The following is a 25,159-nucleotide window of genomic DNA, read 5'->3' as shown; positions in this document are numbered from 1 at the left end:
GTAAGTTAATGAACCTTAAAAGTTCAGAATGATCTGCATGGCTAGAACATTAATGTTGAGGGGGAAAAAGCAAAAGATGAGCCTAGAGAGTTACACAGACTCCAGTTTTTACCTGGCCTAAAGTCATGTTTAGAAGTTTGGACTTTTATTTCAAAAGCATTAGGAAGTTATTGAATAATTTTAAGCAAAAGGTATTTGATAAAGATTTGTATTTGAAAAAGATAATTCACTGCAGTGTAGTGCATAATTTAAAGAAGAACCAAAGTATCCTGTGAGAACTGTTAGAAAGTTACTACAGTAGCCCAAACCAAAAGTTAATGTACCCTAAGCCAACATTTGGCATTGGAAAAAAAAAAACAGTTGATGGATTCAAGAGAGAGGTGGGAAATAACACTTTATCTAATATGAGTGGGTAAATGAGAAGTCAGAATGACTCCCAGATTTCTGTCTTAAAAAAAAAACTGGGTGGACACTTACCCCTTGACTGAAATACAGAATGTAGAAAAGAAGCAGCAGCTTTCATTTGGGATGGGAGAAGCAGCAGATAATCTAATTAGTATAAGAATGTTGAGTTTTTATCACATGCACCCCCTCTGATCCACTGTGCCAGTTCCTTTAAAGTGTGTTTTTCATCTCATAGTCTTATTTATTTCTAGATCTGAACTGTTTTTTGTATCCATCTGATAATCTTGTTCTGAAGACAGATGTATATTGAGCTTTTTAGCATCTCAAAGTTTCTTATACCTGTTTGCTATCACATGCATTAATTGCTAGTGTAATTCTAGGATTGTATGAGATATATTGGTACATTGAGTGCTGAAAATTATTGGTTAAGAATTGTGCCTCTGTCGCCTATTTTTATGAGTATGTTTTGAATAAAAGTAATAATGTTCATCTTATTTCCTAAAATAGCAGCCTCAACTCCCAAATCTTTTTTCCACTTGAAGTGCTTAACATCAACTAACTTTGAATGTCTCGGTTCCAAATTTCCAGAAGTGGTCCAACTGGTTAACTCTTTCAGATATTCATTCCTGGTCCAGTAAACTAAGGCCAAAGGGACAGGCAGGATTTTATATGCTTCAGAGCCACCCCTTCTAGGCTTTGGAAATGATTGTTTCTCCAAAAATGGAGGAGTTAAAAAAATTTTTTTTAATTGGAATCATACTGCTTTTTGCACTTAATATATCCTGAGTTTCTTTTAATGAATATTCAGAATAAGTTTTAATGGTAAATATTCAGTCAGTTGCTGCTGTTGCTTAAGTCACTTCAGTTGTGTCCGACTCTGTGCGACCCCATAGACAGCAGCCCACCAGGCTCCTCTGTCCAGAGGATTCTCTAGACAAGAATGCTGGATTGGGTTGCTATTTCTTTGTCTAATTCAGTCAGTAAGTCAGTTCAACTAAAAAATGACTAGTTGCTGATTTAGTCTAAAACCAAAATGCTGTAAGCTTCAGAGTTGTCTGTATTATGGAAAAGTATTTACCATTTCCAATGGTTCCAATTCAGTATTGGGGCAGGTAAAGAGCACACACTAATTTTAAAACAGTCTATATGAAATGAGCCTGTAAAGTCAAAATTCTTACCGACTGGCTAAACTTTTTTTTATGAGAACTTCCTTAACTTGTTGAGGTGAAAGTTTTTGCTTTGGTAAAATGTTTGAGAAGGGAAAGAGGGAAGGAGGTTCCTTGCTTTTCTCCCCACTCTTACCTGTATTAAAAATTACAATGAAATTTCAGGTAACCAGAATAAAATTTTACCTATACTGTTTATTCTGGCTAACACTAGAATAAGGAGAAAGTATATAATAGATGCTAATTGTCCAGTGGTGATGAATGGGTGCTCTACTGGCTATCCTCCAATCCATGTAAGTGTAAGGAGTTCTGCTACTAGAACTCAGAACATGCACTGACAGAATGGTCGGAACATCATACTTCGTTGTTTGGACATATGAGGCAGTGGCATTAGCGCTGCTGCTGCTGCTGAGTCACTTCAGTCCTGTCCGACTCTGTGTGACCCCATAGATGGCAGCCCACCAGGCTCCCCTGTCCCTGGGATTGTCCAGGCAAGAACACTGGAGTGGGTTGCCATTTCTTTCTCCAGTGCATGAAAGTGAAAAGTGAAAATGAAGTCGCTCAGTAGTGTCCAACTCTTCACGACCCCATGGACTGCAGCCCACCAGGCTCCTCCATCCATGGGATTTTCCAGGCAATAGTACTGGAGTGGGGTGCCATTGCCTTCTCTGGGCATTAGCACTAGGAGGCTCTAATCTAGAAATTGAGAATGAACAGAAAAAAATGAAAGATTAATCTTTTTCTTATCTCCATGGGTAAATGTTTTAAACATAATATGTTGTCATATATTTTTATGGTACATGAAATGTGTATTACATATTTTATGTAGCTCTTTTATTTAGAATATGCACAAGGCTCATACGATTGTTAATGTAAAAATACTCATGATATACAGTGTAGTAAGGGAAAATCTCAATAATTAGCCTAATCATTCTATCCTAATTCTTACTTTATTTATCCTAAACAATACTTTATTCCTAGTAATTGGTCATGTGACATAACCTATGAATATGGCTATTTTTTTGTCTCTATCCTTAACCACGGTGCTTCTAATGATTGGTTAAGTTTCAGAACCATTACTGTAGGTCGCTGGTTCTCAACTGAGGGCAGTTTTGTTCCCCAGGGGACATTTAACAGTGTTACTTTTGGTTGTCACAACTAGGGAGGGTTGGGTTGCTACTGGCATCTAGTAGGTAGAGGTCAAGGATATTGCTAAATATTATACAGTGTACAGGGGAGCCCTCTCCCCATCCAAACAAAAATCCCACCCAAAGTGCCAGTAGTACTGAGATAAGGAAGCCCTGATCTAGATGTAGCAAGGGGAGATTGTATGTCCCAAGCAAGTTATGTCTGGGGTTAGGATGCATTACTCTTTGAATAATACATATCACTCTAGTGCAGAGATTTCAGTTTATAAGAGAATTTCCCGGTGATGTTCTGTTCTGCTTCCTCAGATCCTGCCAGTTTTACTGAGATAACTAAAGACTGTGATGAAAATAAAGAGAATAAAACTCCAGAAGGATCTCAAGGAGAGGTTGATTGGCTCCAGCAGTATGATATGGAGCGTGAGAGGGAGGAACAGGAGCTTCAGCAGGCATTGGCTCAGAGCCTCCAGGAGCAAGTAAGAAATAACTCCATATCTGTCTTTTCCAAGAGATAGAGCAATAATAATAGTAAAAAACGTTTGTTAAGCACTTTATGTCAGGCATTGTTCCAGGTGATTTACATGCAGTAAATCACTGAGCCACCTAAACAAACTAAACTTGCTTTGGGCCTTTTCCTTAGGTTTGAAACAATTACTGATTTTTTTTTTTCTTTTACTCCAAGTGCAACAAAATGTCTTGTTGGTTACCTTCTATTACCATGACTTGTTGCGTGCTAAAGCAAGATGGATTACTGGAGATCATTCCTAGTCCAGTTTTATTTTGTAAGCAGTTAAAACAGCCAATATGCGATCATGATTTTATCATTAATATTTTAAGGCAAAGAATATCGGGTCTTAATTTTAACTGCATTTTATCTGGGGAGCTTTAAAAAGAATACTGATGCCAGGGTTGTTCTTTCCCTCAGAAATTCTGATATAATTGATCTCAGATGTGGTCTGGGAGACTAGATTTCTTTCTTCTTTTTTATTTTCCTAAACTTCCAGCAATGATTCTAATGTGCAGGCAGTGTGGAGAACTGCTGCTTTAAAACTGTTTCAGAACCAGCTGTTCTGTATCCTTTTATTTATAAAAAGTACCTCCCTAATTGCCTTGTCATCAAAAATATATATATGTCAAACTGTTTTACAGATTGTTTATAGTAATCATCTGTTTCAGAAAACTTCCTTTCAGTGGAAAAGAAATTTTATTTCTTAGCAGTAGTTCCTCATAGGGCATGCGTGCGTGCTCCGGCATGTCCAGCTCTGCAACCCTGTGGACAGTAGCCCCCTAGGCTCCTATGTCCATAGGATTCCCCAGGCAAGAATACTGGGGTGGGTTGCCCTTTGCAGAAAAAGAGAAAAGAAGGAAAAAGAAAATATTTTAGCAACCTTCCTTTTCACATACTTTTCTTGTCAACTGACCTGGTTAAAATTGTCTTCTTTTTCTCAGATGTGAGGATTATGAGATGAAGGTTTCTTTAGTTGGCACACCTTCTTGTTTAGTCGCTAAGTTGTGCACACAACTTTCTACAACCCCTGGACTGTAGCTCCCTGGACTCCTCTGTCCATGGGATATCCCAGGCTAAAACACTGGAATGAGTTGCCATTTCCTTCTCCAGGGGATCTTCCCAACCCAGGGGTTGAACCTATGTCTCCTGTGTTGGCAGGCAGATTCTTTACTGCTGAGCCACCAGGGAAGCCCTGCATAATTCTATTAATTACTAAAAGAGAGTCCTTTACCATCTTGTCTCAATGTAGACTTTATATACTTGGATAAATTTAAGTAATCATATTTCCTCTTAGAGAACACCTCTGTGACTTTCTTGAACACAGTATTATTGCTCCTAGGACTATAATGCAGAATAGCTCATTCTAAGCTTCTTATATATTTAACTTTAAAAACAAGTCTAGAATTGACAAAAGTATAAAACATGCATCCTTTGTAAATGATCTTTTCTCTCAAGATGAAAGGGAAAATTTGTAGTCAACATTTTCCTATTCCTTTTTATAATTAGTATCTAGTTGAGACATTTTCAGAGGTACTTTTTTTTTTCTTTAAAGAAAACCTCAGATATATTAGAAAAGCATAGAAATCTATTAATAGTATTTTGTGGAAATTTTGTTTTACCTTGTTGTCATAGATGTAGGCTCAGTGATGTGGTAGAGCCAGCTCCCTGTCAGCCTAGGAGAGCCCACTATACATAGCTCTTCCCAAATCTGCAGTCAGAGTTACATTGGTAGCTTAAAACTGGCCGTAGTAGGAAGACAGTTTTGGAAAAAGTAAAGAACTTCTCCATCTCTCTCAAGAGGTCATATTCTAAACATTCATAATTTTATAGAAAGCATTATTAGCAAATACTTTCAGAGCAGCTGACTTTATCCTTATTAAGTAAGTTTAATCAATACTTCTTTAAATACCTTAGTTTTGTCCTTGTTCCTTTAGGAGGCTTGGGAACAGAAAGAAGATGATGACCTCAAAAGAGCTACAGAGTTAAGTCTTCAAGGTATGGAGATTACTTTAATTACATTTTTTTTTTGTATGATGAAATGTATCACACACAGGAGTATATCAAATGTTTTTGTCATTTTTAATAACAATAACAAATTTGAACACCTCCCAGGTAAAGAAATAGAACCTTAGAAGTTACTTGTATACCCCTTCCCTCCCTCCCGGAGGAAACCAAACACTCAAACATAATTTTCTCATCTCTTTAGTTTTCCATCTTTTTATTATTTTTCTCTACTGTCTGGAAAGTTTCTCCAACATTATCACCAACTTCAAACTTTTTTTTAGTATTTTATGTCTATTATATTTCTGATTTTTAAGAACTGGTTTGTGATTGCTACTTTTTATAAGATTTTGGGGTAGGGTGGTTCATGAAAGCAATACCATCTCAACTCTGAGGATATTAAACATAGTTCATTTTTTGTGTGTATTTGATGTTTTCATCTCCCTGAGTAGATCTCTTTTCTCCATTTTGCTCTGTCCTGTGTGTTTATTTTGGTCTTTATATTCCATGTTAGAGCCTTTCCTCAGTTATCTAGTAATCCTTAGTCTCTAGTGATCCTTGGCTGTCAATTCATGATTAAGAGTAGGGAACTAAAGACTTCCTGGTGGTCCATTGGTTAAGATTCTGCCTGCCAATACACGGGACACAGGTTCAATCCCTGGTCCAGGGAGATCCCACTTGCTATGGAGGAACTAAGCCTGTGCGCCACACCTACTGAGCCCACACTATAGCCTGAGAGCTGTGAACAAGAGAAGCCACTGCAGTGAGAAGCCCATGCACCACAACAAAGAATAGCCCCAGCTCACCGCAGCTAGAGAAAGCCCACGCACAGCAGTGAAGACTCAGCACAGCCAAAAAATAAATAAATAAATCTTTTTTATTAAAAAAAGAGTAAGGGACTAAAAAGATTATTGGAAGCTCTGAGTATATGAATAGCTAGAGCTTGTCAACTTTGAGTTTTATAGGATTTTGCTATTTAGGGGATGGTATTAATATTTTAGGCCTCCTCTTGGGCTGGTAAGATTCCTAAAGAAAGTGTTCTAGTTTTATGCCTTTGCCTAAAGGTAAAAGATGTTGCTGCCAGAGTTCTGGAAGCAACGTATAGGAATAGGGCCTACTTCGGGTCAGGGTGGGAGTTACATCTTTGAATATGCACACTGTGGTCTCCTCCCATTTTCGGTATGGTAGTCCCTTGTGTCTGGAATCCCCCAATCCAGAGACTGTTTTACAAACTCTCCAGAGAGCAAAGCTCTAGACTTCGGTCATTGGCTAGCAGCATAAAGTAGGGCGGAGGGGTGGCTCTAGGAGTCTGTAACTCAAACAGCTTTTCCCTAATCCTTATTTTTATCCTCTTCTTAGCCTCCAATTTCAGAGGTACCTGGTATTTCCAGGTTGTATCTTTTGAAGACCCTGTGATATAAATTGGATTGGTTCTCAACTTTTGCATTACTGACTTAGGTTTTGGCTTTGACTATCTTAGGTCTGCTAAGTCTGTCACCCCTGGATATTCCAGCTTCCAGAATTTTGATGCTATAATCTCTTCCTGTTCTTCCCATTCTTAAGTATTCATGACTTTTATTTTTATTTTATTTTTTTTATTCATGACTTTTAAACAAGCGTAAAACAAGTCTTTGTTTCTGTACAAATGCTCCTGGGATTTTTTATTTGAAGCCATTAGTAGAGATGGATTCTTCCAGTGCAAGCACATCATTAAGGAGGAAAAAAAAATGGATCTTGGATTTTTTTATCTATTTAGTGTATTTTAGGTAAAACTTAGTTCAATGTTGAATTTCCATTATTTTTGTTCAAAGTATGATTTAATATTGAAGAAAATGAAAGGATGTTGATCTTTTTATGGTCTCTTTTCTATGAGATATTTTATGTTTGCTGGTGGCACCTATAATATGCACCAGCAACATATTGGAACATATGCAACAAATTATATTCTAGACAAATAATTTATATATGTCTGACTCTACACATGGACATCACCAGATGGTCAATACTGAAATCAGATTGATTATATTCTTTGCAGCCAAAGATGGAGAAGCTCTATACAGTCAGCAAAAACAAGACCAGGAGCTGACTGTGGCTCAGATCATGAACTCCTTATTGCCAAATTCAGACTTAAATTGAAGAAAGTAGGGAAAACCACTAGACCATTCAGGCATGACCTAAATCAAATTCCTTATGATTATACAGTGGAAGTGAGAAATATATTTAAGGGACTAGATCTGATAGATAGAGTGCCTGATGAACTATGGATGGAGATTTGTGACATTGTACAGGAGACAGGGATCAAGACCATCCCCATGGAAAAGAAATGCAAAAAAGTAAAATGGCTGTTTGAGGAGGCCGTACAAATAGCTGTGAAAAGAAGAGAATTGAAAAGCAAAGGAGAAAAGGAAAGATACAAGCATCTGAATGCAGAGTTCCAAAGAATAGCAAGGAGAGATAAGAAAGCTTTCCTCAGCGATCAATGTAAAGAAATAGAGGAAAACAACAGAATGGGAAAGACTAGAGATCTCTTCAAGAAAATTAGAGATACCAAGGGAACATTTCATGCAAAGATGGGCTCGATAAAGGACAGAAATGGTATGGACCTAACAGAAGCAGAAGATATTAAGAAAAGGTGGCAATAATACACAGAAGAACTCCACAAAAAAGATCTTCATGACCAAGATAATCATGATGGTGTGATCACTGACCTCGAGCCAGACATCCTGGAATGTGAAGTCAAGTGGGCCTTAGAAAGCATCACTATGAACAAAGCTAGTGGAGGTGATGGAATTCCAGTTGAGCTCTTTCAAATCCTGGAAGATGATGCTGTGAAAGTGTTGCACTCAATATGCCAGCACATTTGGAAAACTCAGCAGTGGCCACAGGACTGGAAAAGGTCAGTTTTCATTCCAATCCCAAAGAAAGGCAATGCCAAAGAATGCTCAAACTACCGCACAATTGCACTCATCTCACACGCTAGTAAAGTAATGCTCAAAATTCTCCAAGCCAGGCTTCAGCAATACGTGAACCGTGAACTTCCAGATGTTCAAGCTGGTTTTAGAAAAGACAGAGGAGGAGAAGGCAATGGCACCCCACTCCAGTACTCTTGCCTGGAAAATCCCATGGACGGAGGAGCCTGGTGGGCTGCAGTCCATGGGGTCGCTAAGAGTCAGACACGACTGAGCAAGTTCGCTTTTACTTTTCACTTTCATGCATTGGAGAAGGAAATGGCAACCCACTCCAGTATTCTTGCCTGGAGAATCCCAGGGACGGTGGAGATTGGTGGGCTGCCGTCTATGGGGTCGCACAGAGTCGGACACGACTGAAGTGACTTAGCAGTAGCAGTAGCCTTTAAATCCAAATGCTCTGGTGGCTCATCCTCCAAGCGCAGGACCCCCAGGCTGGGGATCCTGATGTGGTGCTCAGAACCCTCAAAAAAAAGAAAAAAAAAAAAGAAAAGACAGAGGAACCAGAGATCAAATTGCCAACATCCGCTGGATCATGGAAAAAGCAAGAGAGTTCCAGAAAAACATCTATTTCTGCTTTATTGACTATGCCAAAGCCTTTGACTGTGTGGATCACAATAAACTGTGGAAAATTCTGAAAGAGATGGGAATACCAGACCACCTGACCTGCCTCTTAAGAAACCTATATGCAGGTCAGTAAGCAACAGTTAGATCTGGACATGGAACAACAGACTGCTTCCAAATAGGAAAAGGAGTACATCAAGGCTGTATATTGTTACCCTGCTTAATTAACTTCTATGAAGAGTACATCATGAGAAACACTGGGCTGGAAGAAGCACAAGCTGGAATCAAGATTGCCAGGAGAAATATCAATAACCTGAGATATGCAGATGACACCACCCTTATGGCAGAAAGTGAAGAGGAACTAAAAAGCCTCTTGATGAAAGTGAAAGAGGAGAGTGAAAAAGTGGGCTTAAAGCTCAGCATTCAGAAAATGAAGATCATGGCATCTGGTCCCATCATTTCATGGGAAATAGATGGGGAAACAGTGGAAACAGTGTCAGACATTATTTTGGGGGGCTCCAAAATCACTGCAGATGGTGACTGCAGCCATGAAATTAAAAGATGCTTACTTCTTGGAAGGAAAGTTATGACCAACCTAGATAGCATATTGAAAAGCAGAGACGTTACTTTGCCAACAAAGGTCTGTCTAGTCAAGGCTATGGTTTTTCCTGTGGTTATGTATGGATGTGAGAGTTGGACTGTGAAGAAAGCTGAGCGCCGAAGAATTGATGCTTTTGAACTCTGGTGTTGGAGGAGACTCTAGAGTCCCTTGGACTGCAAGGAGATCCAACCAGTCCATCCTAAAGGAGATCAGCCCTGGGTGTTCTTTGGAAGGAATGATGCTAAAGCTGAAACTCCAGTACTTTGGCCACCTCATGCGAAGAGATGACTCATTGGAAAAGACTCTGATGCTGGGAGGGACTGGGGGCAGGAGGAGAAGGGGATGACAGAGGATGAGATGGCTGGATGGCATCACCGACTCGATGCACGTGAGTTTGGGTGAACTCTGGGAGTTGGTGATGGACAGGGAGGCCTGGCATGCTGCGATTCATGGGGTCGCAAAGAGACATGACTGAGTGACTGAACTGGACTGAACAAATTATATTCTCTTTTTCAGTTTCATTCCTTTCTTAAGAGTATTGTCCTCTTTGATATACATATGTTTAAAACAAAGGGAAACATTTCTTTTACAGATAACTGGTGTCTGAATTGTTATTCCCTAGAGTAGGCTGGGTGAGTTGGAACCCTAATAATAATATGTCTTTTGTTTCTTAGGATGATAAAATATGTACTTCCAGATGTATTTCCTTTTCCCAACTATATCTCTTTGTGTCTATTCTGAGAGCTTTTACAAGACTTTGTCTTTGTGTTCTTTAGAGTTTAACAACTCTTTTGTGGATTCATTGGGTTCTGATGAGGATTCTGGAAATGAAGATGTTTTAGATATGGAGTACACAGAAGCTGAAGCTGAGGAACTGAAAAGAAATGCTGAGGTGGGTGACATATTCCTTGTGTAAAACAACTGGTCACGTTATCACTACTCCTCCTCCTGCTCCTTATCTTCAAAGGACTCGGTCATTGTCCATTGCAGGTTCATTTCTGCCCCTTTGGCAGCCATCAAATGGTCCTCACTTTTCTCTTGAGCTTTACTTCTCATTACTTACACAGAATATTCAAAACAGAAAGAGAAAAACAAACAAACAAAAAAAAAGAAATACATTCTTGACAGCCTCATGTACATGTTCCGTTCAGTTCAGTTGCTCAGTCATGTCCGACTCTTTGCTACCCCATGAATTGCAGCACACCAGGCCTCCCTGTCCATCACCAACTCCTGGAGTTCACTCAAACTCATGTCCATTGAGTCGGTGTTGCCATCCAGCCATTTAGGTAATAACTTAGTAATAGCTCTCAAAGTTACATATATGTTAAATCACCTTCAGTTTTACCAAAATTATTTTATCTTTAAGGTTAAATACTAAAACTAGTTGATTGTTACTCAGTGAAAACTGTTGAATTAATAACTTTTAACTAGAGCACTTGGAATCTTTTTTTAACCCTTTTTTCCCCTAAATAATTGCTTTTTTCCCATTTTCTAATTTTTTTTTATAATTTTAATTACCCAGATCCCACTGTTCTAACTTCTGTTTATTTTAATTTTTAGCTAACACTGAGCATTTAAATTTTCTTTTTTCATTATAATATCAAGGAACTGTGTATGATTATAATGTTTTCTATATTTAGGATTTTCTTCTTTAAGGAAATCCTCAGAAATAAATTACTGCATCAAAGTATTTGAACATTTTAATTGTTTCTGTCTTCAGTTCAGTTCAGTTGCTCAGTTGTGTCCAACTCTTTGCGACCCCATGAATTGCAGCATGCCAGTCCTCCCTATCCATCACCAACTCCCAGAGTTCACGCAAACTCACGTGCATCGAGTCGGTGATGCCATCCAGCCATCTCATCCTCTGTCATCCCCTTCTCCTCCTGCCCCCAGTCCCTCCCAGCATCAGAGTCTTTTCCAATGAGTCATCTCTTCGCATGAGGTGGCCAAAGTACTGGAGTTTCAGCTTTAGCATCATTCCTTCCAAAGAACACCCAGGACTGATCTCCTTCAGAATGGACTGGTTGGATCTCCTTGCAGTCCAAGGGACTCTCAAGAGTCTTCTCCAATACCACAGTTCAAAAGCATCAGTTCTTCAGCGTTCAGCTTTCTTCACAGTCCAATTCTCACATCCATACTTGACTACCTATAGCTATATTTCTTTCCAGTTTCTTCCCAAAATTATGTTGTATAGTAATGCCTAAAGTGCATGAATATCACTTTTCAGTTTTATTTTCTTTTCCTTAAAATATTTAAAATATAAAAGTTTATCTATAATCCCTTCAACAATATAGCACCTGTTTTCATTATTTTCATTCTGTTTTTTAGTACTTAACCATTAACATTATCTATTCATAGAGATCTGTAGTTATAATGTGTATGCTCATGTAGGTTTTAAAAACAAGTTAACATTTTGCTAAACCATGGTTTTTTTTTTTTTTTTCTTAAAATAACTGAATAATATTGAACTCTGTTGAAATACCTGTAACCTTTATTACTGGGCGTATTTTTAGTTCCAGTTATTCATTATTATAGATAATGCTACAGTGAATAGTTTTATATATATATACATTTTCTTCTTTTTAATTATTTTCTTAGAATAAATTCTTAGTTGGGAGTATAATTCTTGGTTCAAAGGATATGAACAGTACCAACCACTGAGTTTTTTATTGAGTCTAACCCCTCACACATTGAAACTTCCCCATGTCAGCTCTGATAATAAATTCAGTGTTTTGCTTTTATACAAATTAAGAGTTAAAAGTCATGCCCACTTCTGTTTTCCAGACAGGAAATCTTCCTCATTCCTATCGGCTCATCAGTGTTGTCAGTCACATTGGTAGCACTTCGTCTTCAGGTAAACGGACATTAGGATTTCAGCATTTTATAAATGGACCAGTCAGCATTTACTCCTTATTGAGTTTCTCTGAGCCTAGCTTTGTGAGGTGTGAGTTGAATGCATCACAGAAAACTTTGAACCCTGGGGGCCCCTTCTCAGAGCCTTAGCCAAGAGGCAGACTGCTGAGGAGGAAAGAACGCCAGCTTTGAGATTGGGCCCAAGTCCACATAAGTGACCCCAGCCCAGGGTCATCCTGGGGTGCCATGAGGCACCAGAGCAAAGGTGTGTCACTTGCAGGAGGTGCTCAATAAATCAATCTTTTGAGAAAAAAGAAAAACTTTGAAATATTTTCTTTTATCACATTGTATGTGTTAATAGGTGCAGCTGTTCTGATTTCTCTATTCACAAATGACCCAGATTTTCCTAAGCAAAATACATATATCACAAAAGTTGTCCTGGCATAGCATATTTGCCCCTTTCTGTTTAGTCGCTCAGTCGTGTCCGACTCTTTGCAACCCCATGGACTATAGCCCGTCAGACTCCTCTGTCCATAGGATTCTCCAGGCAAGAATACTGGAGTGGGTTGCCATTTCCTTCTCCAGTATTCCCCCCTTAAATTTCTGTAATTTTTTAATGGGTTTTGGAAATATTGTTGGAAGTAAGGTGAAATGGGTTGACTGTTTCTGCCACTTCCTACACCTGAGAATAATTCAATATTTTATTTTTAAAAATTTAATTTTTATTTCTTTAAGGTCACTACATTAGTGATGTGTACGACATTAAGAAGCAGGCATGGTTTACATATAATGACCTAGAGGTATCTAAAATCCAAGAGGCTTCTGTGCAGAGTGATCGAGATCGGAGTGGCTACATCTTCTTTTATATGCACAAGTAAGAAGCGTTGCCCAGTCTGAAGTTTTTGGCTAAAAATCTCCTAAACTCTTTTCTTTTTCCTTTAAGGATAAAATGTACCCATCAGTTAAATTGGTTGACAATTTATTATTTTTATTAGGGCTCATATCTTGATATTTCCAAAATGATGTTTCTCTTAACTCAGCATTAATTATTCTTCTCACAGTAAAATGTAGATATAGAGCTTAAGAGCTTATTATGATGGAAGCTGTCCTGTTATTGTCTTTCATTATATCAGCTAGAAGATCTGAGTTCCATAGATAGGAAATACATAGCCTTTCTATCAAAGCTAGTTGTTGCCATTCCCCCCTAAGTATTTTCAAGAATCAGCACATGGGGTTAAGATGATAATAAAATGAATGAGCTGCTTATTTAATATAATTTAGGCATCAAATGGGATAATGCAGGCTTTATCTATGTCTATTTTTCTGTCTGTCCTTGTATTTGCTCACTGAATTTCCTGTTTAATTTTTTTTGTTTTATTTTAAGGGAGATATTTGATGAGCTGCTGGAAACAGAAAAGAACTCTCAGGCACTTAACCTGGAAGTGGGGAAGACCACTCGTCAGGTTTCATGAGGAACAAACCCCTGGGTTGGCAGTGTGCACTGCATATTCTCTCTTACTGCCACCCACTTCTCTTTCCTCTGCCTGAGAAGAATTTGGAACTCTACTTGATGCGGGAGCAACAAACAGCTCAGGGCCAAACCAAAAGACGAGAACTGCAATTATGCGGAACGCTCCATATTAATTGTTTTATGGAAACTGGTCTCACATCTGTAGCTGATTATCCTTTTTTTTCTCCTACAGGAGTGGCACTTCCTTTTGTCTTAGGAATACATGTTGTAAATATATATATATATGTACATACACACATATTTGTGGAATGAATGGAGCCTTAAACAGTTAGAATAGGCCACCAGAGTATGCCTGCTCAAAATTAATAGCACAGCAGTTTGGAAAAGAAAAGTTGTCAAAGAGTCCATTCACTTGAGAAATGTATGAGGATATACATATCATTTGGCATTTAGCTTTTATGTTCCTTGAGTAATTTCACTCAAGTTTGATCTTTCATGTGTGTTTCTTATTAGTAAAGTTCACTGGAAAGCCAGCTCTCCATGTTACACTAATGACAGTTTGTCCTCCCGGCAAAGGAGGGGCATTTCTGCCATCTGACTTGAGGAGCTTTTATAAAAAATATATATATATTTCATGGATTTGTAATGCTTTTGCTGTTTACATGCAGTCCCAAGAAATGGATTTTTGGTGCTTTGGAATGTGCTGTGTTGCCACATTTGATATTCATTGTACACTTTGTTTTCTTTGAAAAGAATCTTCACACAGTATGTTCATTGTGTATCATCTGTATTATTGTGATGAAGATAGAATCTTTTTTTTTTCTTCTGTGTCATTCTTCCATGGAGCAAGCATTACCCTAACAGACTGAAGCAAAAACTGTAAGAGGTAGGAAAGTGATGTCCCAGTTGGGACTCCCCAACAAGAATACCTAAGGAAAATGAAGAATACTAGCATCTCTGTCTCCCAGACATAGAGAGGTCAGGAGGAGTATTCTTGTGTTCAAGCTGAAACTCTGGACCACTAAAGCTGAAAGCCCTGCTGCAAAGGTGAAATTGAGCACGCGAGCTGCGGGAAAAGCTTAACCATTAATCATTTGCCTTGCTGTTCAAACAGGGTGAGAATTAAAATGTGATAGGTTTAGGTAATTCCAGAAGCTAACAAATAACAAAGGTGCATAATAGATTTATTACTTTTTAGGTGCTTTGAGTTGAGGTCAAATGGGGGTGCAACATTTAAGTGAGTTATATCACTCAGCTGACATAACCTGCTTGGTTAAGCAGCTTGTGAAACCATATAAAGAATGAGTTTGAGAGTAGAATTCTCTGTTCCTAAAATAAATTTGTGAGGCCAGGAATCATTAGGATCACACAGAGTTAAGTATAGCAAAATGAAACCTTCAACATTTTCTTTCATTTTTAAGTCCATCATCACAGAAGATGTAACATCTTTTCTAGAAGATTGCCTTAAGAGAGCTCCAGCCCTACTCTTGAAACTTGGATATGAAAAAAAAAAAAGAAAAGAAACTTGGATATGTTCTGACATAGTAACCTGTTCTAAAATATTGAATCTTTCAATTGTAAGTGGCCCCAGCACTTTTGCTTAACTACTGATGAAAGCTTTGTCTCCTACCTGTCAATGTCGTGAATGTTGCTGAATGGTGTGGTGGTAGGACATGCAGGAGCAGTATAGAGCAGGGGAAAATACTTGTTTAAAAAGCTAGCTTTTAAAATTTTGTTTCCACTAGGGAGGCTTTTTTTTTTCCCCTTGGGAAAAAAAACTATTTTCTCATATATGAGTGAAGTGGTAATCAAATTCTTTAGCTATTTATTACTTCTCTGTGTCTATACTTGAGAGTTTGAGAGAGGTGCTTTTAAAAATGGGAATGATTTGACGTGAGTGGGTGCATTTAGGGCATTTAAACAAGTAGAAGTGATGCCGTAAGCCCAGGTTGCCCATGAGTATCCTTGTTTGACTTGCTTTTCGTAGCTTGTGTGTATGGTTTTGAAGTACACTTGGCTTAAACCTAATTTAATTTGCTCTTCATGTCTCGGGCAGGACTTACTAGATCAAACTAGGAGATGAGTTATCTCACTGCTCGTATACTTGCACGTTTGGGACTTGAAGTTCCGTAGATACGTCTGTTGTTTTGGCCTGGTCAGCCTTCCTTTCTCCCTTCACTCCTTCAGCTATTACCCCTTTCACTACTAAGTTAATTTCTCATTTTGGTTCCGTGAAGGGTTAATGACTACAGATGGAAAGCAGCCAGACCATATTGATGGGGTTTGTTTTCTGTTTTTTTTTTGAGCTGACAGTATTTATTTTAAAATTACCGGTAGATTATATTTTTTGTGCAGTTTGCTCAGAATCAGAAGATGGGGCACTTGACATGTTAGTGCCAGAAAGGGACAAAATAGGTAAGGACAGAGTGCTTCAGTTCCAGGCAGCTTGCACAATAACTAATATTCCTATTGAAAATACCAAATACGGTTACATTACTTTAAATGACTTTGAATTGAAACTTGACAGTACTTAATTTTACACACAGTTCATCTTAATTGGAATATTTTGAACGGGAAAATGAAACTAAAATTCAAACATTAATTCTTACCACCTAGTATTACTACAAAGGATTGGAAAGTTGCAGGTGGCCAGATGTTACTATCATTTTAGAAGTCCAAACTATAATTTAGGCTTACAGGAAGATAGATTCTGTTGTGTTGGGAATATGTATGTGTGTACAAACTCTGAAGTTTTGTCTCAGCAGAATAGAAAAAGAAGCAAATCCATGAATTATTCTTCTATTTGTATTTTGATTCCAAGAGCTACTTGTTTACTTGCCGTGGTCTGTTAATTTCAGACCTAACTTAATGGCTCAATAACAAATGTAAATATGTTTACGTTTTAAGAAGTATACAGTGATACTTAAAGATCAGTTCATTAACTCTGGGAGGCAAGTACTAGATATTTATTTCTCTCCTTGGTCAAGTGTAAAATTCTTCTAAAAGAAAAACTTGTAAGACCTCAGCAAGTGAATTCATGAATTTACTTATTCTTCCATACTGCAGTTACCATTATGTATCTCTATAAATACACTTCTACACATGTACAGCTGAATATGTAGTTGTATAATGAAAACTATTTGGAAACACCTAAATTAAAGAGATTCTTGGCAGTTTCTCATATGTAATTGAGCATGACGAGTGTAGAGAGAGCATGGGGGTTGGAGACAGGGAAAGAAAAGGTACTTTGTAAACTCATTTGTGATCTACTGGAAAGAGATTATACTAAGTAAAAATTACCCTTCTTCCTCTTTCTTCTCTGTCCTCTGGAGTGACTACAGTGTATGTTCTTAGTACTTTTTGCCCTGTTTAAGTGATTCCCCTGAAGTGGTCTTTTATTTTAAGTCAGGGAAGCAGAGCTGGATCTCCCAAGTGGATCCTGTATATACATGGAGATTTTCAGAAAAGTCACCAGCAACCCAATACTAGATGCAAGTCACACAAAAGTATCCCCCCCAAAACAGATACATCTTTTTCTTTCTCCCCATCTTGCTTTACACCAAATAATGCTCTTTAAGTTGTGTACAAAAACAGATTTCTTCCCTCTTAACATCTTTCTGATGTGTTACTTCAGAATTCTAATTTTGTCTCTGTTTCTTATTAACATCTGAAAAAAATATATATATATATTTTATTGGAAGACAATAGTTTGTTAGGCCTTGAGAATTTTGTGACAGATTTCTTTTGCTGTGTCTCACCACGACCACTGACTCCTTTATGGCATGCTTTGATTACTAAACTTCAGACAGACTCTTTTGTTGTATCACATATATTTATACACAGAAAATTTTCCTTTCCGTGTGTGCTATGTATCTGAGGTTTTCAAGTTTAAAAAATGTGCCAGTATGGATATAAGCCGTTGATTTCAGTCATTTGGACTTAAAAAGTGCAGAGGTTTGAAGTACATGTCCACTGCTGTCTGAATAGAGTAGATGAGGGTCTGGATCAGGACTGGAGTTGATTGGGTCCAATGCCAAAACGAGCAGTCATCTGGACTGGTCTGTCTCAAGAACAGAGGGGTGGAAGAGAGACACACCTTGTCTTTAGGTTTACCCCCACTCTTTTCCTTCCATCTCCAACTTCTCTGGCCTATCTCAGTGTTGTTTGTTTATGCTACAGAGAGAACAGAAGTAAGCTTCTTCATCTTTACCTAGTTGAGCCACTACCAGGCAAACCTGGCAGCTTTGGCCACATTATTTGTGAGGTGGTTTTCTTTGTGTTCAGAGTGACTTTTGATTCTGATTCGTTATTTTGTATGGAGCGGCACTTTATCTGTGTTTTAGCAGAACTGTTCCTCTGTACCCTTTACGGTTTTTTCTTGTTTTTTGTTTACCTTTTAAATTATGCATAGAGTTTTTTTGTGTGTGAAATTAAAGCCTTTATTAACCTTGTGTTGTTTGGCTGTTTATTTCTGAGGACACATTCTTGCAGACACCTCACCAGTTGAAGTTGTGAAAATCACATTCTGTTGGTCTTCTGACTTGGACTTTGAAGCAACACTGTTGTACCTTAAAGGGAGTGGGGCCGCACACCTAGTATGGCTGAGTCAGCACCAGCCTTCTCTGAGGAGCCTGTGAAGCTCTGCAGAGGTTCTGCACAACAGTTTGTAAATCCAACATTGGCCTAAACTGTGTTCTTCCTTTGCCTTACTATTAAGAGTATCAGGGAGAAGGTGAAATAGTGTTGGCATTTCGTACTTGCTGTTAGGCCCCTAGCCCAGGCCCAGTGGGTATGTGTTTCTCACTGGGTACTGGTTAGTGAGTGTTGTGGAACCTCTTAAATAGGGCCATCACCTGGATCATTCAGCTCTTCCAAAGAACAAGTCCCTTTAACTTATCACCTGAGGAAGGCAGTAACTTCCTTCTATGTTAAATACATGTAAATTTATTTACGTAAATACATGTGAAAAAGAAAAGCCATTACTCTGGGAAAGATGTAAAACTGAAAAATGCTTCGGCCCACCTGCCATAATTAAAGATGAGCCATGATAAAGCCCTAGGGGAGGCTCTCCGTAACTGAGGTTCCATGGAGTGCTGGGTTGCTCGTCTCAGAAGGGAAAGCACTAGAGCAGAAGGCGTTGAACGTGATGCAACACCCCTGGACAAAAACAATGCAGCCAGCTTCCTGAGAGCTGAAATTGGGACCACAGTCTCCTTATAGAGGAATCATCTTTCTGGAAGAACAGGTAGATTACTAAACAAGCGGCATCACCAGACTGGGTTTTCACTTCAGTTGATTCACTTCAATTTACTGATACCATTAATAATGAAGCTCTGCAAGCAGGGTAGGGTACTACTTTAAACTACAAGCTACTTTTGCTTCTCAAAACAGTCCTTTTTCTTTCTTGAGGTTTTGTTGCTTCCATCGAGGCAGAGCCCAGAAGGCAGAAGGAGTCATCCCCAAGGCCCGGGTGAAATCCTCAATGGACAGGTGCTCCTGGAAGAGGAGAGGGACCAGAGGGTCAGCTCCTTGCTTAGAGTTAGCTCTGATGAGTCACAGAAGTGTAGCATAGAAATCAGATGACGAGCAAAAAGAGGCAATGTGGTGAGGGTCAGGAAAGGGACAGGGAGGGGGGAGGTGGCATTTCTTTTCAATCTGGGGCTGTTCTGCTCTGTAGGATTGCCCTGGAGAAAGTTTCTTTGACTCCTGCAGAGAGCCCTGAATTGAACAGCTGCTTTACGGTTAACACCTGTAGGTGGAGTTCAAGCCCAGGTTGCACGGAACAGCTTCTTAGTAAACACCTTTAGATGAAGTTCAAACTCAGGTGGATCTGAAGCTCCAGTTTTCTAACCTGTTATCCTTTGCCTCCCACCTCGGCATTTTCTGCTCAAGGCTCCTGGAGCCTTGAGCTCCCCAATCCCCCAGGCAGGGTGGTGGAGCACTTTGTTTTGGAAGAAGGTCCCTGACAGCTATGGTTGTGTCCATGGTCTGCAAATGCTTTAGGTGCCCTCTGTCCCACCCAAGCTGGCTTTGCAGCTTGGTTGAGACTTCTGGACTCTGACCCCCCAGGCAAGATAGCAGGGACTGCCCATCCCAGTGGACTTGTATCTTTCCACTGGTCCTGTTGTTGAACCCTGCGGTCCTGCCAGCTGATTACTAGCCTCACCCATGCCCACATCCGCCTCTCTGTGGTTTACTCATGGGTACTCGGATTGCCCTTCTTGCTACTGCCTGCAGCGAGACCCACCAGCCCACTGTTCACTGTTACTGGCCCTCCCTTCTGAGTTTGGAGCAGCCAGAGAGTGTGTGCACTCTCCCAACTTAGCCTGGAACCCTCAATTTTTCTATAAGAATGCACACTACTCCCACAATTTAATCATCGGTGACAACAAAATTTTTAAAAGAATCTAAGCCTTTCAGTCCATCCTAAAGGAGATCAGTCCTGGATGTTCATTGGAAGGACTGATGCTGAAGCTGAAACTCCAATACTTTGGCCACCTCATGCAAAGAGTTGACTCATTGGAAAAGACCCTGATGCTGGGAGGGATTGGGGGCAAAAGGAGAAGGGGACCACAGAGGATGAGATGGTTGCATGGCATCATTGACTCGATGGACATGAGTTTGGGTAAACTCCGGGAGTTGGTGATGGACAGGGAGGCCTGGCGTGCTGCCGTGCTGTGATCCATGGGGTTACAAAGAGTTGGACAAGACTGAGCAACTGAACTGAAGCCTTTCAGACCTCTTCTACCATGGTGGAGTTGTCTTGACTCTGTTTCTTATATTCAAAATTGGTGATCTATTTACCTTTTTTTTAAAAAGGCTAATGTATATTTTATTAGATATTGCAAAATTCCCCTCTACAGGGGTAGTAACATTCTGCCCTCACAGCAAAATAATATATGTTGTTCCACAGCCTCACCAACAAAGTACATGGTCATTATTTAGCCTCCTTTAAATCACCTGGCCCAATAATACTGGCTACCCTTCCCTTTAGAAATACTTTCTGTGTGTTATGTGGTATGACAGGAAGAGTGGGACTCAGAAGACCTGATTCTTGCTCTGACTCGGCTACTAACTGGGAAAGTCACTTCCCTGCTCTGGATCTGAGTTTTCTGAGGTGTAAAACAAGCAATGACAATCACAGCTTACACATACAGAACACTTCCTGTGGACCAAGGCTGGGGAAATAGTATTTGTAATATTTTTAAGAATAATATATGCTATTAGGATCATCCCAATATTACAGTGAAGACACAGGTAATGCATAAAGGGGTCTAAAGGTGACAAGGAGGATGCAAATGTTCTAGAAACAATACACTTATGTGTATATTGGGCCCAAACCCATAACAGATGTTCCTGGAGGAAATAGCCAACTCCCATCTATAGGTTCCTTAATTCATTTCTGAGGCTTCTTTATGGTTTATTGTAACACTGGGGAAATTTTCTCTCAATACCCTCTCAAGCTAGATTTGCAGTCTATTTTGGATCTTCATGAACAGAGAATGAATATTAGAAATGTGTTTTTTAAAACATGCCCTTCTTGCCAAACTCTCTCCCCCAAAACCACACAGACAGCAGCTGCTCTCCCTGAGGGACCCTGTGCTGACTCGTCTCCTCCCCGGCACGCCTCTGAATTGCCAGCCTACCATACACATAGTGATATTCCAACCTGGATGTCTCCCCGGTGCCACTAAACTCATGATTGGCCCTGTCTTAAGCTGGGTCTGACCCAGGGTTTTTTTCAATCTCAGAAAATGACACAATTACCCCCCTTCTCATGACATTTATCCAGTCATTACCAAGTGTTGCTGATTTAACCTAAATACTTCTCGAAACCATCTCCACCCATCCCCACCCATTCTTGGGCTTCCCAGATGGGGCTAGTGGAAAAAAACCTGCCTGCCAGTGCAGGAGGTATAAGAGACATAGGTTCAATCCCTGGGTCGGGAAGATCCCCTGGAGGAGGGCATGGCAACCCACTCCAGTATTCTTGCCTGGAAAATCCCATGAACAGAGGAGCCTGGCGGGCTACAGTCCATAGGGTCACAAAGAGTCGGACACGACTAAAGGAGACTTAGCAAGTCCATTCTTCACTGAGCAACTAGAGTGGGCTTTGAAAAATGTAAACCTGACGGCCATTCCCTTGCTTCACCCATAATAGTTCCCCTTGACTTTTAGGGTGGACACCACCCTCCCCAGCCTGACAAAAAAGGTGCTGCCCAGTGCCCCCCTCCACCCAGCAGCTGCCCCTTCCCAGCTCCACCCACCCCTTGCTCTGGCCATCTTGCCCTTTCACCCAAGCTGTGTTTACATCCTACTTCTGGGCTTCCATGTATACTGTTCCCTTCTCCAAGAATATCCCACTCTGCCTGAATAATTCCCATTCATCTTTCAAGAAAAAATCTCTGGCTAAATCAGGCCCTGACCCACCTCCCTTCGGCTGGGATCCACGCCCTCAGGAAGCTCCTCTGTGGGCTTGTTCACCAGCTGCTCCAGGGGAAAGATGGGTAGAGGTCCAGAACTGAGGTTGCTGTTAGCATTGAACGCCTCCGGTTTAGAGCTTGTGAGCTCCTGGGGAAGAAACAGAAAACGTTACTTCAGCCGGTTTGTGGCTGCCTCCCAGGCTGCATTTTTCTCTGAAGTCATCAATGACCCTAGGGAACCTTCAAGAAGCCCTCCGTGGAGTTCCTTGGCAGTCAAGGGGTGAGGACCCAGCACGTTCGCTGCTGAGGGCCCACATTCAATCCTGGTCAGGGAACTATGATCCCTCAAGCTGTGCAGTGTGACCAAAAAAATATAAGCCTTCCATGACCCCTGCCTCCCACTGTCCACATACGTATACACACACTCTTCATAAGAATATGGCATACTGGACAGGATCCACAAGCTAAAGCTTGGAGGTCTATATTCAACCAAAGCTGGTTGGCTCTATGACCAGCTTTGAAAAACACGTAAACAAAACTGTTTTGTTCTATGACATAAACTTCTCTATGGCTACCGCGAATGTTCGAGGTCTACCTTGGACATTTATGACCTTTCTCTTATCTGATATGAAACTGTCAACCATAAATTCTCTTAGCCTTGACCTAACTACCTACGCTTTCCTGCCTGCACCATCAGTCAACCAAGAAGGGTTAATAGTGCCATGGGGTTCCCAGGCTGTGGGTGGGTCCGAGGAATTCACATGTTATCTGCTGATAACCCCGGTGTGCTTGGGAAATTGTTCTCATGTACTGGCCACAATTCTGCAGAGTCTACTTGGTCTTATCCCCCCTGCAAGCCTATGAACATCTTTGACTTCATATTTCCACATTCTAAGCCTGCAGGCTGAACATATCTCTATGAACTAACTGAAAGATCAAAGGAGAAGGTTTTTCTACCTGGAGAAGGGTGATGATAGTAGAGAAATCATTACTTCTCCAAGTATGGTCTGAGGACTAACTGGATCAAATTACCTGGGCCCTTTGTGAAAAACACATATTAACAGGTCTCAACCCAATTCTACAAACCAGAATTTCAGGAAATGGGACTTTGGGATTTCCTTCTTTGTGGATGGGGGGGCACGGCTTGTGGGATCTTAGTTCCCTGACCAGGGATCGAACCTGTGCCTCCTGCAGTGGAAGCACGGAGTCCTAACCACTGTACCACCAGGGAAGTCCCAGAATCTTCATTTCAATAAGCTTCCCCCACCCCCAAGTTCCCCATCACCCAGACTCTTACACATGATAAAATTTGGGGACCATTTCACTAGGGAATGGAGGAGACAAACCCACGCAAGACACTGAAGTTAAATAACAAGAAGAACTTCCAGGAGAAGAAGGAGAAAATGGTGGAAAGAAAGCAGAAGACCCTGGCACCTTCTCTGGAGCTTTCTCAGCTTTCATGGGTCTAACCACTGTCAGTGGACACTGTGGGGGCCCCTGCCACCTGCCCGGTACTCACAGCAGTGATCTGGCTCCAGTCCCCAGAGTTTCCGAGCTCCGCCTTCAGGTCCTCATAGGATTTGGAGTTCTGCATATAAAGTAAGTGACAAATTAGACCTGGGTTTCAGCAGAGGAGACAGGACCATTTTCCTTCAGGCGTTGAAAGAAGGCTGCTCTAGGCCCGAGGGGCGATGAGAAGGGGAAGGGGGAATCAGGGGGAGGCTGGAGGCTGTCCCTGAAAAATCAGGTTGGATGGTAAGGATGAGCATGAAGGGCTGACAGGTAACTGGCTGGGGCAAGGGACTATTTGCCTCGCTCAGCCCACCACGGAGATGGAGAGTATGATCTTTCCCCACCCTCTGAGTTTAAGAAGCTGCATGCAGCCTTGGAAACCCTACCCACACTGTGCGGGACTCAGGGGTCCTGGAGAACTGGGGAGCTCCCCTCAGAGCCTGGAGGGGACACTGTCACAGAGGAGTAAAAGGAATAGAGAGGACCTTGGCTCCATGGGGAGCCCCATCTCCACATCCCAGGACTTGGCAGCAAGCATGGCACATTATGAGTTCCAGCTATGCTGACAGCATGAACTAGTGAGTACATGAATGAGTCTGAGAAAGAAGCCGGCACAGATCTGGGTGGGGGAAGACCTGCCAGAGTTGTTGATGTGGGACACTGACCTGGGTTTGAGAAGTTCTGGACACATCTAGGTGTGCAGACTTGAGATTTGTTGGGCTCCCTCATCAAACACTTAGCTCATCAAACACTGATTTTTTTTAAGGCATTTGAGGAAATTAAGCTCTCAGTTTCCCTAATCTCATCTGTTGTGCCAATTTTGTGTACCCAAAGCCACCAGGGCAACACTCATTCTACCTTAGCTTTCCTTCCTCCTGCAGAAAACCTTCACTGTGATTTGTGGTTTAGTCACTAAGTCGTATCCTACTCTTTGCGACCCTATGGACTGTAGCCTGCCAGGCTCCTCTGTCCATGGGATTTTCCAGGTAATGATACTGGAATGGGTTGCCATTTCCTTTTCCATTTTGAGGACCTGCCCTCTGCTTCTCTCTGGGGCCTGTTTAGGAAAATTCTGTGGAAGTCTACTTCATTGTTCCTCAGGTCAGGACCACGTAGGACCCATTTTGCTTAGAATTTAGTGCTAGAAGACACATATTTAGACTTGTAGAACTGATGTGTTTGGAGGACCCATCAATGCCATCTCATAGAAGTTTCCACAATGATGATGGACGTTCTTTTTCTGTGCTGTCCAGTATGGCAACCACCAGCCAGCCACACATGACTAGTGAGAAATGTGAGAAATCAATTCTTTGATTTTGCTTAATTTCAATTCATTTGCATTTAAATAATCAGTACAGCTCTTCCCAATAATGTCCCAGGAGCTTTGAGCTAAATCTAGTGTACAAGCAAGACACTGTCATTAGCCTAAATTTTTGATGGACTTCCTTCCCTCTCCCTTACCAGGGGGCCTCATAGTCTTCCTTCAGCCTTACTGTCCACTCTCAGTCTCTTGAAGCCCCTTTACAAATACATCACAGGTCATC

At 40.7% G+C, this 25,159-nt stretch overlaps 2 protein-coding genes across 6 annotated transcripts in view; one reads left to right on the top strand and one right to left on the bottom strand.

The window, feature by feature from the left end:
* The window catches only part of USP37 (ubiquitin specific peptidase 37), an 85,321-nt gene extending 67,190 nt beyond the window's left edge, over positions 1 to 18,131 (top strand). For all 5 annotated transcript variants that reach the window (XM_027513402.1, XM_027567453.1, XM_027513396.1 and 2 more), the window contains 6 exons: positions 3,026 to 3,192; positions 5,159 to 5,219; positions 10,133 to 10,248; positions 12,141 to 12,210; positions 12,945 to 13,083; positions 13,594 to 18,131. In XM_027513402.1, coding sequence (XP_027369203.1) covers positions 3,026 to 3,192; positions 5,159 to 5,219; positions 10,133 to 10,248; positions 12,141 to 12,210; positions 12,945 to 13,083; positions 13,594 to 13,681 — 641 coding nt within the window. In that variant the 3' untranslated portion in view covers positions 13,682 to 18,131. The remainder of the gene's footprint in view (positions 1 to 3,025; positions 3,193 to 5,158; positions 5,220 to 10,132; positions 10,249 to 12,140; positions 12,211 to 12,944; positions 13,084 to 13,593) is intronic.
* VIL1 (villin 1) overlaps positions 17,702 to 25,159 on the bottom strand; it is a 25,023-nt gene continuing 17,565 nt past the window's right edge. The window contains exons 18-20 of the mRNA XM_027513424.1: positions 23,623 to 23,691; positions 22,111 to 22,251; positions 17,702 to 19,176 (exon numbers count right to left, since the gene is read on the bottom strand). Coding sequence (XP_027369225.1) covers positions 19,063 to 19,176; positions 22,111 to 22,251; positions 23,623 to 23,691 — 324 coding nt within the window. The 3' untranslated portion in view covers positions 17,702 to 19,062. The remainder of the gene's footprint in view (positions 19,177 to 22,110; positions 22,252 to 23,622; positions 23,692 to 25,159) is intronic.

This window comes from Bos indicus x Bos taurus, chromosome 2, assembly GCF_003369695.1.
Source record: "Bos indicus x Bos taurus breed Angus x Brahman F1 hybrid chromosome 2, Bos_hybrid_MaternalHap_v2.0, whole genome shotgun sequence".
Taxonomy (NCBI): domain Eukaryota; kingdom Metazoa; phylum Chordata; class Mammalia; order Artiodactyla; family Bovidae; genus Bos; species Bos indicus x Bos taurus.
This window is presented reverse-complemented; position numbering and strand designations above follow the sequence as displayed.